The sequence below is a fragment of the Triturus cristatus genome, chromosome 12, assembly GCF_964204655.1.
Source record: "Triturus cristatus chromosome 12, aTriCri1.1, whole genome shotgun sequence".
Taxonomy (NCBI): Eukaryota; Metazoa; Chordata; class Amphibia; order Caudata; family Salamandridae; genus Triturus; species Triturus cristatus.
The window spans coordinates 539,248,539-539,263,798 of record NC_140595.1 but is presented as its reverse complement, the minus strand read 5'-3'; the positions used below and the strand labels follow the sequence as shown (position 1 = coordinate 539,263,798).

The following is a 15,260-nucleotide window of genomic DNA, read 5'->3' as shown; positions in this document are numbered from 1 at the left end:
AGTCAATGTCATCTGTAAGTGGTGCACAACACCCATTTCAAGCAGGCAAGGAGGTTCCCAGCACCCCCCCACACACCCCGAGAGGGCGACCCTCACATCTGCAGAAACGTCCTGGGCACATTCCCCCCGCAATGTCTTAGAATAAAGTTATACATTCAGATCAGCAGTTAATCCTCCGGGGGGAACTGACACTCAGCCACACCTACATCCCTGCGGTCTTTATAGGCCAACCAGGTCCGGGCTGCGGGATCGTGAACACCAGGAGCACTGGCTTGACTTATCTAACTCCGACCCGGGGGGCCAGCGAGCCGGTCTGGGCAACGCCTCCTTTGTCCCTCGTCGCGCCAGCCGACCGCCGCGTAGTTCCCCTGTCCAACCAGTCCTGCACCTCTGAGGGCGTAGTGAAGAAAGAGGGATCTGCCCCCATCGATAACTTTGAGCTTCGCTGGGAAGAACATCATGTATTTGATGCCCCTTTCCCACAATGCTGCTTTCACCCCCTCAAACGAACGCCGCTCCAATTGCACCTTGAGCGTGAAGTCTGGAGAGAATCTGACCGTCGTGTTTTCGTACTGTAGGTCCCCTTTCTGTCTAGCCGCCTGCAGAATGGCGTCCCGATCTCTATAGTTGAGGATCCGAGCTATAATGGTTCGTGGCGGGGCCCATGGCTTAGGTCTAGGGACCGGTGCGCGGTGAGCCCTCTCGACGGAGAACATGGCGGAAAGCCGCTTTGGTTTCAGGCTGTTAAGGATTAGGTCTTCGAGGAACAGGTCCATGCTAGGCCCCTCCGAACCCTCCGGGACACCCACCACCCGGACGTTGTTTCTACAGGCCCTCCCTTCCTGATCTTCCAACTTCAGGGCCACCTGGCGGGGCTGGTGGACAAGGTCGGCCACCCTCTGCTCAAGTTTCTTGGAGGAGGCTTTGAGTTCCGCGATGTCAGTCTCATTGGTTCTGGCCTTGTCTGATGTTTTATTGAGGTCTGTGCGCAAAAGGTTCATTTCAATGGACATCTTGTCAATTTTAGTCTCAAGGGTAGTCCCCAGGGTTTGTATGGCGGACATGATGGCCGTCAGAGAGGGCTCCGCCGGCACCTCCCGCTCCCCCGTTGCCTCCTCGGTCTGGGGGGCCTGTCTCGGGACCGCGTACTTGTCCAGTTTATTTGGTTGGGCCGCTGCCGCTCCCGCTCCCTTTGGCCTCATGATGAGATCCTACGCAAAGCCCCCTTTCACCAGAGCGATTCGCGACGGAGGCCACTCCTCCAGCGGCGCCCCACAGGTCGGTCGTTACCACGCACCTCCGGACTGGCACCCCCGTCTGGGCCTGCGATATTTCCTGGCTCCACTACTCCGACCGCCCCACGGCCGCCAGTGGGTCCCCGCAGATAGGGTGTTGAACTGTTGCGTGTCAGTCAGTTCTTCACTGCCGCTCAGCCGCCCCCAGGATGTCGCCGGACCGGTCCAAGGACGGGGGGGAAGAGGAGAGAGAGACCCCCCGGTCCAGAAGCCCACTCCACGGGTCCTCCCCGCCGGCAGCTGTCGTCCCGGTAGCTGGAAGGCGGACCAAAAGGGCAAGTGTGAGCACTCCCCCCTCCTCCGGCGAGGATCACCTCCAGCGCGACCGGCCCTCTCCCCCGGGGCCCTGCAGGATTGACGCTTCCCCTCCGGGCACACTCACTTGGGGACCTGTCGGAGGGAGATCCAGGCGACTCTTAGGGCCTCTCTGCTTAGCCCCCACCTTGCACACGTCGACCAGGTGCGCAGAAGCGAGGCTCCAGGGGCGATTGACTCGTTCCAGCGCTATCTTCCTCTCTGGGTGCCCCCCACTGGCCGCCAATCTCGCCACCTCACCGCCGCTTCCACAGGCCTGCCGCTGTCGTAGTGGGTCCGCCGGGCCGCCTCTCCGGCTGCAACAGGGAAGGCGGCGCTCCGCTACCAAGGCCCAGTCCCGGCAGCTGACGACCCCAGGCGCAGCCTCAGCCTCCGATGCTAGACACGGCGATCCAGCGTCTCCGCGCAGGCCCCTGGGTAGGCCACGGCACCGGGACGTCGCGTATCTTCCCCTGCCCGCCTCCAGGCACCGCTCGGCTCAAAAGTCACAGCTCTGCGGCGGGGCGTCCCCAGCCCCCGGGATCGGAGAATTCAGGAGCGGATGTCACAGACAGGGTCCCTGCACCACGCGGCATCTCAGCATGGACGATAATGGGTGGATATTTGCGGGGAAAGACACCGCTCTGACGGAGCTTCAAACTAAGCGGCCATCTTTGCCGGCGCTTAGCCACGCCAAGCTGTGTGATTTTAGTGAACAGATGCCACAGGCCAGCACCCCGCTCTGAAGATTGTTTCAGCTCTAGACTTCAGTGCTGTTCACTATTTGCCACTTTTATTGGCTGATTAATATCTTGGCCGCAGTCTGATATTGAAGGGCGTGGTCAATGTTCTGACATTTACAAACAGTTGCTATTATTACATTAGAGATTGACCTTGCCTCTTGTTGAATAAAGTTGGGAGGGATGTGAAAGTTTGTCATTCCAAAAATTAGAAAAAAGTTTGGGAAGCACTTCTGTAGATCCTACCATCACCCAAACCAAAGTGGATCCCATCTCAGGAAAACAACATTTTGCTGCAGGTGATGGCTTTGTCTAATCTACTTCAAGTAGGCGATTGTCACCAAGAGCCCACCAAACTGGGCATCAGTTGTATCTTAATAATCTCCATGTGTTCCTCTGCGTGTGCCCTGTCAGAAGAGTCTTATTTAGTGCACCAGGTGAGCAGCTCGGCACAATTGCTGGGCTTGCGTTGACTATCTATAGTTATGACCTTTCACTATTCTGGAGACAAAATTGGCATACCAGCACTTGAAGTAAAATTCCTTTAGTCACTGTGCACCATCTGCCTAATCCTAGCTCAGCAACCCCTCCTTCTCCATTCATGTCAATCTATTAAATTACAAAGTTAGCACACACATGTACAACTCCTAAAACACCTGCCTCCACTATTTTGGGTCCTTTTTTTCTGAGTGATACTAAATCTACTAAATTGTACACCCTACATGGTCTTGTTTAATTGTGTGCATCCAAACCCTCGCAGCAACCTCATTTTCTTTTCATTCATCATATAGGCAAAAGGCAGGCAACTTATTCTCAGAACAGGCCAATCTGACTACCCTCAACTCTCCCTTGCCGGACTCATCACTGAGCCAATCTCTGCTTCACCAAATTCCATTACATTTGCTCATTTACCATAGCCAACCAATTAGCACCTTGCTGCTTTAAATACTTCACTTCTACACCTTTTGGCGCCTTTTCCGATAACTGCTTAATATTGCTTTGAGAACATGCTTTGAACATCCTTTACTTAGGCATAAACAGCATGTTTGTGCAGGCTAGCCAAGCAATTCCGCTTCCTTTGCATTAGTTTGCCAGTCTTTTGCAGCAAACCGCTTTCCATCTCAGAACAAATGCTGTTACTCATACACCGAAAAATGCCCCAGTGCTAAGCAGTGACAAACTTGTTATTCACAAATGCTTGTTAACATAAAATTACATTATTCCTCATAAATTATTTGTCATTTTATCTATCCACCTCAGATTTGGTTGTTGTCCACAAGGTGAGGAGAAAAGGTGTGTTGAACAGAGTCAGGCAGAATAAAGAATTGGCTCAGAATTTGCAAAATCTTGGGACAGTCGGAGTGTTAAAATATCCTTTAAGATGCAAGCTTACCAAATCATTTCAGTTTCATATTTTAGAAGAAAAACACCTTGATGTCTTTGTTTGTTCTATAAGATTTTTGTAGCTGTGACTGATCATCCATTGTAACATTCTTGTTTGCTTTGTAGTAAATGAGATCATCGGACGAGACATGTCACATGGAACACCAGTGGCAACCCCTTCATCACACGACTGCTCTGGATCACTGGAGACGAAGCTGACAGATGGAGTCTAGAATTGGATGGCAGCACAGGAAAATGTTAATTAACCGTACAGTTCTCTCTGCAAGTTTCTTCTAGAATCCCTGTATCCTCTTCTTAGACTTACTGTGCTTCCAACTCTGTGGCCTTTGTGAACTGGAACAGTGGATCCTTGCATAGACTTTTTAGTGGGTGTTACTTTTGATGTAAAAAGATAATATTTCCTATTCTAATCTAATTCCTCCTAGGCTGTAAAAAAAAAAAAAAAAAACTGACTTTGTAAATGGACATACACATGAAACAGATGTTGTTCATTTGCAATATTAAAGATTTTATATTAAAAATGCTATAAAGGTAGGAAATATGCTAGATTTACTCTAAATATGTTCACAAGTACAGTAAATGAAAAATAAGATTTAATACACAACATAAGTATGCTTTATTTTAGAAAATGTCATAGAATAGTTGTAATTGAGGATTTGTACAGCTTTTGTCATATGAAGAACCTTTTAGGTTTTGTGTTTTTAATGACAATAACTTTTTTAATTAATTCTTCCACAGGCAGAAATATCTGTCAACTAAAGCCAATGCCTTGGGAGGTGTAATGTATACCTAGTCTTTTCTCTTAGATATATAGGAAGCAAAGCCAAATGTAGAACTGCACTTCTTTGCAAACTTAAAATTTGTTGCTGCATTATCATTCCATCATCAAAGTGCAGTGAGATTTACTACATTCCAAAATTGAAAAAACTATCTTTATAAATCCTTTTCTATAAGCTGTTTGATAGTTATTACATTAAGGAGCGTCTACAAAGTTAGGTCCTTCAGCATTTCAAATGCTTTTTCTTCAAGCTGTTACAGATTTATTTGCTGATGATAGCCATACTGTTTTCTGTCATTGAGGATTGAGTTCAACATTTATTGGTCTGTTCTTTGGAGCTACGCCTTTCACGAAGTAAGCTAAATGTTTACTTGTGCCCAAGATAAAAGGTCTTCTCAATATTCGAGTCGCTACTGTTTAATCATTTGTTCTCTTATAAAGTGGTGAACATGTTTTTCAATAGGACTTGGCGATTAGGCAGAATAACAGATATGTATCACAGTAGTTCACAAGGACCTGTTTTTTTGAATGCCTGCTTACTTTCATCGTGTAAGTTAGCCATTTTTGTGGCTGTGCAGACTTCACTTCAGTATTCTTCACTCTTACATCTGTAGGGATCAACAGTATTTCGGACATGGTGCCTCTCACTCATGATCAGGCTGTTAGGCTTGCAATGTTTTTCTCGTGTATATGGTTCAAAGTACCGGCACTTAATACAAAATGATATGGAACACCCTTCTTGATATCCAAGGTGGCCATCATTTAAAGGTTCGAAAATCTCATAATAGCTTACATTTCTGTAAGCTGTGGGACAATTCCAGCATTGCAATTTTCAAGGAATTGCTGGAATTTGTGTACTTAGAAGGAAATGAAGTGAACACCACTCTTTTTTTTTTTCTTTTTTTTTTTTTTAGATTCTACTGATACTAGGAACTGGCATTTAAAAATAATTGTCACAGATGGAAAGGGCATTCGAAATTCCTTCAACCCTGCTGGAATTTGAAAAGTCTATGGAATCTTAAGGGATTCTTCAAATATATCTACCAAATACAGCAATTCCATTTTTGCAAAACATACTCAGAGATTTAGCCTTTAAAACATTCAGTGGATATTCAAGTGACAATGCAGGAAACATAGGGCTTCTAATTCATGGATAAGCCTGCAGAATTTTCATGAATTCTGAGTTTCTAGGAAAATCCAAATTGGTATACCTATGGAAATTCCATAGACCTATTTTAAAATTAATATTGATGGCCTTCTAAGAGTACTACATAACATTGTATTGAACATTCCTTAGAAATTACAATGCAAATATTAATGGAGTGTCTAGAAATGTCTGTAAAATGCTACATTTAAAAAAGCATAGTTCGCACGACAGGAAAGGCATGTAAGCCAAAAAACACATTAAGGGTAAAAAATGAGTGAGTTGTAGTTCCCTGCATATTTAAAAAGATTGTAGGCTTTGTAGCCAACATCTTTACAAGTATATGTCATCTTTTTATTGTGGTTTAGCGGTGACTGGCCAACTCTGTAGACAAAAAAGAAAATAATCACTGTTGGAATTTCAGAGGAATAACATTGACTAAACCATCCCACAAAATGGCCTCCATACTGTAAAAATGGAAAGGGCAGATTTAGAATGAGTTGGTACCATCCAGATGCTTTACACAACCGAAAAATGGGAAAGTAACCCAGTGAATCTGCTTATTGTGAAGTTGTATCTGTATTGCTGTCTATTTTGCCTCTCCACTTTAAGGTCTAAGATCAAACTACAAATGTGTTTGGCTAGAGCATAATCTTTTTGCAAATGGATATATTTTGCTATTAATTTTCAAATGTATGTAGTTTTTAATTAGAGGAAAAATATTCTTTTTATAATTCAATTTATAGTCCACAAAAATCCAAGATGAAACTACTCTATTTTTTTTACATTTCACTCTGCTGCATAGGAAATGTTCGTTTGTAAGCACATTTGATAGTCTTCTTAATTAGTTGTCTATACAGAGCTCACAAGGTGAACTTTTTTATGGTCCAGGTTTTTTTACTAGGAGATTGATTTTCATGCAAAAACTCCCACAAACATTATTTGAAAAGTAATGATTTGAAAGTGAATTCCCCAGTAGAACAAACTAAATTACTTTAATGATAGTAGAGATACTCTCATGGTTGCCTTTTGCTGTATTAGGGAAATATTTACCTGTCATCGCAGAGTAACCTAAATGGAAACTGACCGTTATTTCATTGCACCTACTCCTATAGCATTGTTCACACTCTACAGTTTAACATTTTCATTGAATTGTGCAAGAGGTTCCAGAGAACAATCTGACTAATCCCTATTTATATTGCACAAGAGGTGGCCCTTTACTGATTAATGTTAATGAATACATTTTAAGTATGCTTGGAATAGTAAAAAAAAAAAGGTAGTGTGGGAAATGTTGATGAAAGTACGGGCTCGAGACTTCCAATGTTTAAACACAAGTTAATATTAATTGGTAGACTGCCATATTAGAAAAAAAAAACATGCTTTTGAACCGAAAGTGTTACACATAAGTAAATGTATGCTTAAAGCGAAATAAAGTAGCAGTTTCTTGATTTGTCAACCTTCGACCTGCAATAACCATGCAGAATAACAGCAAAGCACTGCCAAGAAACCTTCTCAGATGCTTCAACAATTTGAAAAATCATTACGAATATTAGCCTTAAGTTATCATCCCACTTACTGAAGCTGTGAAAAGTTCCCAACAACAATATATGTTAAAAAGAACTCGCAAAAGCTTTTCAAGCGGACAAATATATTTCTAGTTTATAGTGTTGATGCCATCTCCCAAGTACAATCTCCAAAACTGTTGAATCTGGTCTTTCTCTGTTATTGTAGATCTCAAAGATCTAAATGCTATATTTTCTTCCCTGCTTAGTTCTATATTTTTGTCACTAGTCATGCATAGCACAGCCATAGTGAAGACTGTAAAAAACCAGTCTGTAGCTGAGAGATCATGCTAACTAAATCCAGTTTCACTCACAGAAAAGTCATAAACATGCAAGTGATAAAAATTCTTGTGAAATGTCTATGAAGTAAGATAGTGAATGGTAGACATCTCTGGTCATAGATACAAATGTACGTTGTTTTACATGATATTTTGTAGTATTTTAAGTTGTTAAAAATTATGCATTTTACATGACTATCCCAAGAAACCAAAGTGAAATGTATTTGATGTTTGTGACCTGATCATGTACTTTTAAAGATTATTTTAGAGACTCATTAATATGAGAGCCTTCTTGTAGATATTTAACACCCCTCCCAAGCCATTATTGGCCTCTGTGTACTTTTTCTTCAGGTGATAAGCAGCAAGACAAATTGAATATGCTTGTTGTCTTTTAAAGAATAACATACTGTGCGATTTTCACAACATTTCTCACTGCTTTTTGTTTTTGTGTTGATTGGCATTTTGTTTTACATTCTTCTTACAAGTCCTCTCATTCTATTGAGGAAACTGTACTGTACTCTAGGGTACGGAAGCCTGTAGTATCCAGAGTTGCTATGCACTAAATCCCCCTGATGCCTTCAAATACCTTGATGCCTGTAGAAATAGAATTGCTTTCCTATTTAAAAACAAAGATAAAATAAAAACATGTATAGCTTTGCATTATGAGCAGTTTTGTATTTGCCTTGTTAATGTTTAAATATGAGGGTCTTAATTTTCTTCTATTCTTGTGTGTTTATGTAGATAAAGACTGTTAAATAACTTGTGTAATTTAAGCTATAAAAGCACACAATCTCTGTTGGGCTATGCAAATTTAAACTGGTAACAGCACCATGTGTTGCTACAGTTGAGTTGGCATCCACTCTGTTGCCATTTTTATTTTCCAGTTCTCACAGTCACTGAATTGACAATTAGATTTTAAACCTGTATGAAAGTAAGCAGTGCTGAGATTCAGAGTAGTATTAGATTGTTGACAATCCACACATTTGAGGACATGCTTAAATATGTAGGTATGGATTTTATGAAAAGAAATATCTAAATATATTGGGAAATTGTTGGAATTAAAGAGAGTATATGTGTAGATAAGCTTGAACGGGGTTAGAAGGCACCAGTAATTGGTAATACTACTACAAAACAATTTAAATGGATGCCTCTACATTCTTCATTAGAAGAGCCACATTTCTGAGTTTTCAATCCTATCTGCTCAGTTTTCTTGCTCTCTTGTGTTATTTAGACCACCTGGAATGTCATGTAATTTTGTACATTGACTGCATCTTCTGGACATTGATCATTCATTAATGATACCCAATTGCTGCTCACTGCAGACTACGTCTTTAATAATAAGTCAGAAGTTTTATTTCAGGGCTCATTTTAAGTTGCCTAAAACATTTTCATTGTGTAAAATAAAATTCCTTTATTCGATTCTACACCAAGCGCCGGTAAAACATTAAGTGGGGACAAGGAACAACAAACTGGCTTCACGCTGTTAGTTTCCATCATGTTTTTTCCTATTTTCTAAAGTAACCCATTGACTTATCTTCCCTATCACAAGCAGTTGTTTGCCTTTTCTTGAAGTGTCAAATGAATCGGCAGTAGTGAAAAGTATCAAAAAAATATATTGTGGGTTTTAATATTTGGACCGCAAATTAATCCTACATAAAGTGTGGGCGACAGTGTTCATTCACTCTGTACTTTCTTGTGATACATCTTACGCTAGCTGGTTAAAAACAGAGGTTATGTAGAGGCCTCATACATAACTTTTCTTGTGAATTTTCTTTTCTGTTGAATTTATGAAAAATGTCAAATTCATCATTAAACCTATAGCTGTCTAAACCTTTTTTTGGAAAAAAATTAACTTGATGTTGCAATTTTCATTTCTTATCACCTGCGCCACCAAAATTTGCCGATTGTCCTAAATATCTTCTTTCCAGACTCTGGACCTTTCAAAATAATGCTGCAAGACTTATTCTGGGATTTCAGAGCCAGGTCTAAAATTTCATTTGTCTGAACTACACTTTATGAAAGTACATAGTACTGGTTTTAAATCCTTGTTCATATGCTAATAATTCATCTTGGTATGTGGCCCTGTCTTTCTATGCAAAAGATTTTCTCTCTTCACCTCTTCCTGTATTCTACGCTCCCATTCTCTTGAATTTTATAGGTTTCCAAATTCTTCCCAGGATTTGTTGCAGGTCTTTCTCTGTTGTTGTGACTATGCTATGGAAGTCGCTTAATGTTTCTTTGTGCATCACAGGACTTACCTCTCTGGAAGCAGCTAAAAACATTAAAGCTTTTCTCCACCACCTTGTAATTCCCTACTTTCTGGCACATGTTTCTCTTTGAACATTCCTCACAACCCCTGCCCTCTCTATTGGCTGGTTGTAGAAGCACCAGGAGGCTTGTTCTGGGTACCAGTGTGCTTGGTAAATGATGAATCAGTCAAATCCTGGAATTTCTGTGGTAGGGCTAATCATATCAATGAGCAGGCTGTTAGTGAAATTAATTTCCAAACTGTTCTAGAAATTCTTCTTTTGGCAACCAGTCCTTGCAAACTTACTCTTCATTCTTAAGCATATCTCTGGTTGCAGGTTTTATAGCACAGAATATGCCAACTCAATGTGCTTTTTCTCACCAGAAATCAAATATTTACTGAAATGAGCATCTGTTACAACAGTCTTCTGCTAAATGTAATGTGTATCTTAAAAAGCTTCTTCAACATGTTTGTATTTATACTTTTCGAAATAAGTAGCAGAACATAGTTTTCTTTATACTGTAAAACCAAAGTAAAACAACCATCCTATCTTGACATCAACTTTAGTTTGGTGGTAAGTTTTCCATATGAGTAAACAAATGCATTCATATGCTTTACTTGTATAGGGTGTTTGGTGCACTAGTAAGCTATTTGAATTTGACACAGAAGGATGTAGTACATCTTTTTAGATAATCCCTTTCAGAAATCAATTTTGGGTACACACTGCTAGCAAATTTGTTACTTCAGAAGTGTGTTGTGCTTACGGAAATCGACAAAGCTGCTACAACAAAACGCTGAATGCAACTCGTAGTGTATTCCCATCCCAGTTTAAGGTGCCAGTTCTGCATTCACCTGAACTTTTGATTTCTTCTTAAACGCTTTCTAAAATTAAAATCTGTGCTTTCTAAAATTAAACTATAAAACTGTTGTCGGCTAGCACCACCCAATTCATTTGAAGGCTTGTACAAAGCTTGTAATGTAAGAAACTAAATCAGTTTGCTCTGGTTAGTGAAACATCTGTCAGGCTTTTAGCTAAATAGATAATCAGGTGGCAACACCAAATGCAGAGATTATTAATAAAAGATCTAGAAATGGATTAGTCAATAAAAAGGTTGACAGTTTCTGTCCCTTGAGAACATTGATTATTGTGTTGTACATAGCTTTGTGTAATAGTGTTGTAAGCCTGGATGAGACATATTCTGGTGCTTATGTTCTGAACTGTGAAAGAGAAGAACTGAAATCTCATTCACTTTCCTGCCTCATTAAGAGTGATTATGTTAAAGCCTGTCAATTACCTTGTACCTCATTCTCTTGCCTGCTAAATTGCAAAGCACTTATAAAATGGATTTTTACATATAGAAATTGGTGTATCGACATATTAGCACATTTTCATTTCCAACAATATGGTCAAGCAGTCATTTGTTTTGTAGCCTGTGTGGGAATCTAGGAAGCTTATCTTTAAGCTTTGATTTATATTTTGGCATCCGTTAATTGCTTACCTTTTGCAAGCTGGTAGCATCCGTGTCCATTTCTCGGGTTGATCATGAGTAGTCTATTTATTTTATTGATCACCGCTTGAAAAACTGAGCAGATATGAGCTGTATAATATGTATTTCCTAATTATCCTCTTTAGAATCCAAACTTAAGTCATATAGTGGTATTCTAAATGAGTTTGTTAGATAATAAACCATTGTTTTTTTAAAGATAAAATACAACACATTTCATTTAGAAAGACAGCCAGTCTGTGTACCTATGATGCTATAGTTGTGCCTCTCCTGCTACAAAAGTGGGGGTACATGCATTGACAATTTATGACTTCCTGAAGAGCAGCTCTGTAAAACGTGTGCATTTCCTAAAATGTAAAAGCATGGATTTGTACATGCTCTTAAATGTTTGGAGCACTCCTTTGTCTGTTAAGTGGAAATGGCATTCATTTTAAACCAAAGATGAGCGAGCGTTAAGGTAAAATTAAAGTATGTTCTTGTGTACGTCACATTCTTTGAAACTCTATTTTTGATACTCAGGATGGTTGTCATTCTTAGGGGTTATGAAATGTGTTCCACAAACTTGTTTTGTATACTAAGAACCCGCGATGGGAAAATGCGAGTGAAATAACTTGGATGTTTACAGAGCCTTGTCATTTCCTGTACATTTTGTATTTTAAAACAAACCTTTTTGTAAGTTTTATGATTGCAGTGTAACTTGCTGAAATACAAAGGGAACTTGCATTATAGGCTCTAAAATCATAGTGTTGAAATAAATATGAAAATGCGAAATGTGTCTGTGTTTTGTAAATTGTGTCCAGAAATTGATTTTCTTTTAAAAGGGATACTATGGCCCTTCATCTTGCCTTATTTTAAAGCATTTCATTTGTTTTGCTAAATATGTTACTTAGCTCACGTCTATTTTTTTTAAAAAAATTGATAAAGGTTTTTATTAGCCACCAGTTGAATACATTAAACATAAATAGTACAGAAGAACAATATAAATGCAATTATCAAAAAAAGAATGAAATGACAATATCGGAAAATTTCAAATAATTGCAAACATTACATAAAATGATATATTGTAGACAAAACGTCTTAATCCCACTGAAGACTCGACCAAACCCTCTCAAATTTGGCCCTTGAACGTGGACCCTTTACTTTTGCTAAAGCCAATTCCATTTATTAAACCACCCTAAGCAATGCCCAAAATTCAGTAATTTTCGGACTAAGTGTTTGGATCCATGCCCTGGCAATGCACAAACGAGCACAAACTATAATAATCAAGAGATTTCGATAAGTTGCCAGAGCCAGCTACTGTCCCCAGTAAAATTTCTTTCTCAGTTAATGGAGTATCATACCTTGTAATTTACTCAACTCACGGGTAACCTCGAGCCAAAACGTATTTAACTTTGGACATGTAACAAACATATGTCGGACATCCGCGGCATATTCATTACATTTCGGGCAGCAAGACTTAAAGAGAAGCGTGGGTCGCAGCCCACTTAGAGATAACCTCTGGGGTATAGTACAACATAAATACAATAATATGTTGCTGCAACTTCAAGGTAATTGAGGTTGCTGCAGTATTAATTATAGCCAATGATTCACGTACTTCCTCGTTTGTTATATCGGTATCGAAGATGCGGTTTAGTCTGGCTGTAATCTCTATACCATCATCATTAGAAGCCGATAAGAATCTCTGGTAGACTTTCCCTATGCAGCCCCGACCGTAAATCTGAAAAATTGCATATAATACCTCAGATGGACTGGGTAGGGCTAATGAGCCTTCCCCTTGTATAAAATAATCCCTGATTTGTAATTATTTAAAGAACAAATTATGTGCTACCCCAAATTCTTCTTTCAGTGAAGCAAATGATCTAAAACCTTGCTCATCATAAAGCTGCCCAAGCTGTGTTATGCCGCAGCGTTGCCACCCTCTCCCCACAGAGTCGAAAAATATATCCGACAATCTCGGATTATCCCAAAGAAAAGTAAATTCATGAAATCTGGTAGTGCATAAGCTTTACATATATCTTGCCAGATCCGGGCAATAAGTCTAACTATCTTAAATCAAACCCTTTTATAGTAATTCGGGTGGCCATTTTATACAACCCTGTGTTTGGACCACAGGCCAGGTGATACGCAAACCAAATCTTGCCCACACCAGGTCCCTTAAGTAAACTCTGGATCTGGTTAACAAAATTAGCCCATAAATAAGCTTTGAATTTAGGGAGTTTAAAACCGCCTTGTTCATAAGTTAACTTGATATACCTAAAAGCTCTACTTGCCCTCCGATAACCCCATATATAACTGCCAATAGCACTATCTAGCCGCTTAAAAAATGATAGGGGAACCCTCAGTGGAATAGTACGAAACAGGTAAAGGAACTTCGGTAAAATATTCATTTTTACTACATTACACCTCCCAATAATAGTGAGTGGTAACTTGTGCCACCTACGCATATCTGCAATAACCTTTTTAAGCAGTGGCTAATAATTTAACGCGATAACATCATCAGTGTAACGGCTAAGACTGACTCCAAGATAAGTAGCAGTACTAGTGATACCTAACGAGAGTGGGGCTGACTCGGGTTCAAAATTTTAAATTGACTGTGTCTTATTTAAATTAAGCTTATAGCCTGAGAAAGTCCCAAAACGCTGAGCCTCTTGCGTTATCACGGCTATAGCTTCCACCGGTCTCGTGGTGTATACAGCAATATCGTCTGCGTAAGCAGTAACTTTTAAAACCATATAATTGAAGGACACTGGTGAAATAGAAATATTATAGAGCAAATGCCTTATAAAGGGCTCGATGTAAAAAGCAAATAATAGTGGATATAACGGGCATCCCTGCCGTGTACCCCTCTGGATATTATAAGAAGAAGTGGAAAGGCCATCAAGTCTAATAGCAGCAGTTGGTTTACTATATAATTTCTGTACCGCCGAGATAAACCTCCGACCGAGCCCTAAAGATAACATCGCGTGCCAGAAGAGCCCCCAGGCCACTCGGTCGAAGGCCTTCTCGGTGTCCAGCATCAATATCCCGATCTGCTGGTTAGAATGGCTAGCTACATCGACTGCAGCAATAGCTGTATTAATATGTGCAGCAGTGTCTCGACCCGGAACAAAGCCATGTTGTTGTTCAGATACCAATAGGTGAATCAAAGGAGCTAAACGAGAGGAGAAAGCTTTGAAAATATTTTAGCGTCCGCATTGATCAAAGATATTGGTCAGTATGAACTCCTATCCTCCACAGGTTTCCCTTTTTTTGGAAAAACAATGATATTAGTTATATTCCAGGAGGGGGACGTATCCCCACCTTGCAGTATTTCATTAACTAGCTCAAAGACCAGGACCAACATGTCCCTAAAAGTTTTGTAAAACTCAAGAGGAACAGTATCTTCGCCTACCGCTTTGCCAGAGGGTAGTGCACTAATTGCTGTGTTTATTTCTAATAGATCCGCATTCCTGTCCAGTTTGTCGGATTGAGATGAATCCAAAACAAACATTGCGCGTTCTTGTATGTACTCTATAGCTATTTGCGGATTAAAGCTAGCTGAGTCACTATATAGGTCGGCATAAAATAGCCTAAATTGCTCTATTATATCTTGGGATTTGGTATAAACCGAACCATCTGCCCCTTTAATCGGCTTAATATATGACTTGGCCCTCTGATCTGGTAACTGATAGGCCAAGACCCGTCCCACCCGTTCTCCATATTCATATTGTCTCGTTTTGAACTTCTAAAAGCTGTTAGCTACTTTATCTTTTAGCCTTCTACTGAGATTCACTCTTATATCAATAAGCTGGAGGTATATCGATAATTCACCAGTGTCCTTCAAGGCAATTGCTCGAGAATGTCGCTGCTCTAGATCAGTGTATTGCCTATGCTCATTTTCTACCCGACTTGCATTAAGCCGATTCTGCTTAATAAAGTATTGAAGTGTTGTCCCTCTCACATATGCCTTTAAACAATCCCAAACTATTGCGCAGGATGCAGTATGTTGATTGTTTTCTATGTATTCCCTCAA

The 15,260-nt window shown here is 40.2% G+C and overlaps 1 protein-coding gene across 3 annotated transcripts in view; it reads left to right on the top strand.

Annotated features, from left to right (window-relative positions):
- Nucleotides 1-12,019, top strand: part of NFATC3 (nuclear factor of activated T cells 3) — an 870,211-nt gene extending 858,192 nt beyond the window's left edge. For all 3 annotated transcript variants that reach the window (XM_085638479.1, XM_085638478.1, XM_085638480.1), the window contains exon 10: nt 3,839-12,019. In XM_085638479.1, the coding sequence (XP_085494605.1) occupies nt 3,839-3,945 (107 nt within the window). In that variant the 3' untranslated portion in view covers nt 3,946-12,019. The remainder of the gene's footprint in view (nt 1-3,838) is intronic.
- Nucleotides 12,020-15,260: the final 3,241 nt, after the last annotated feature.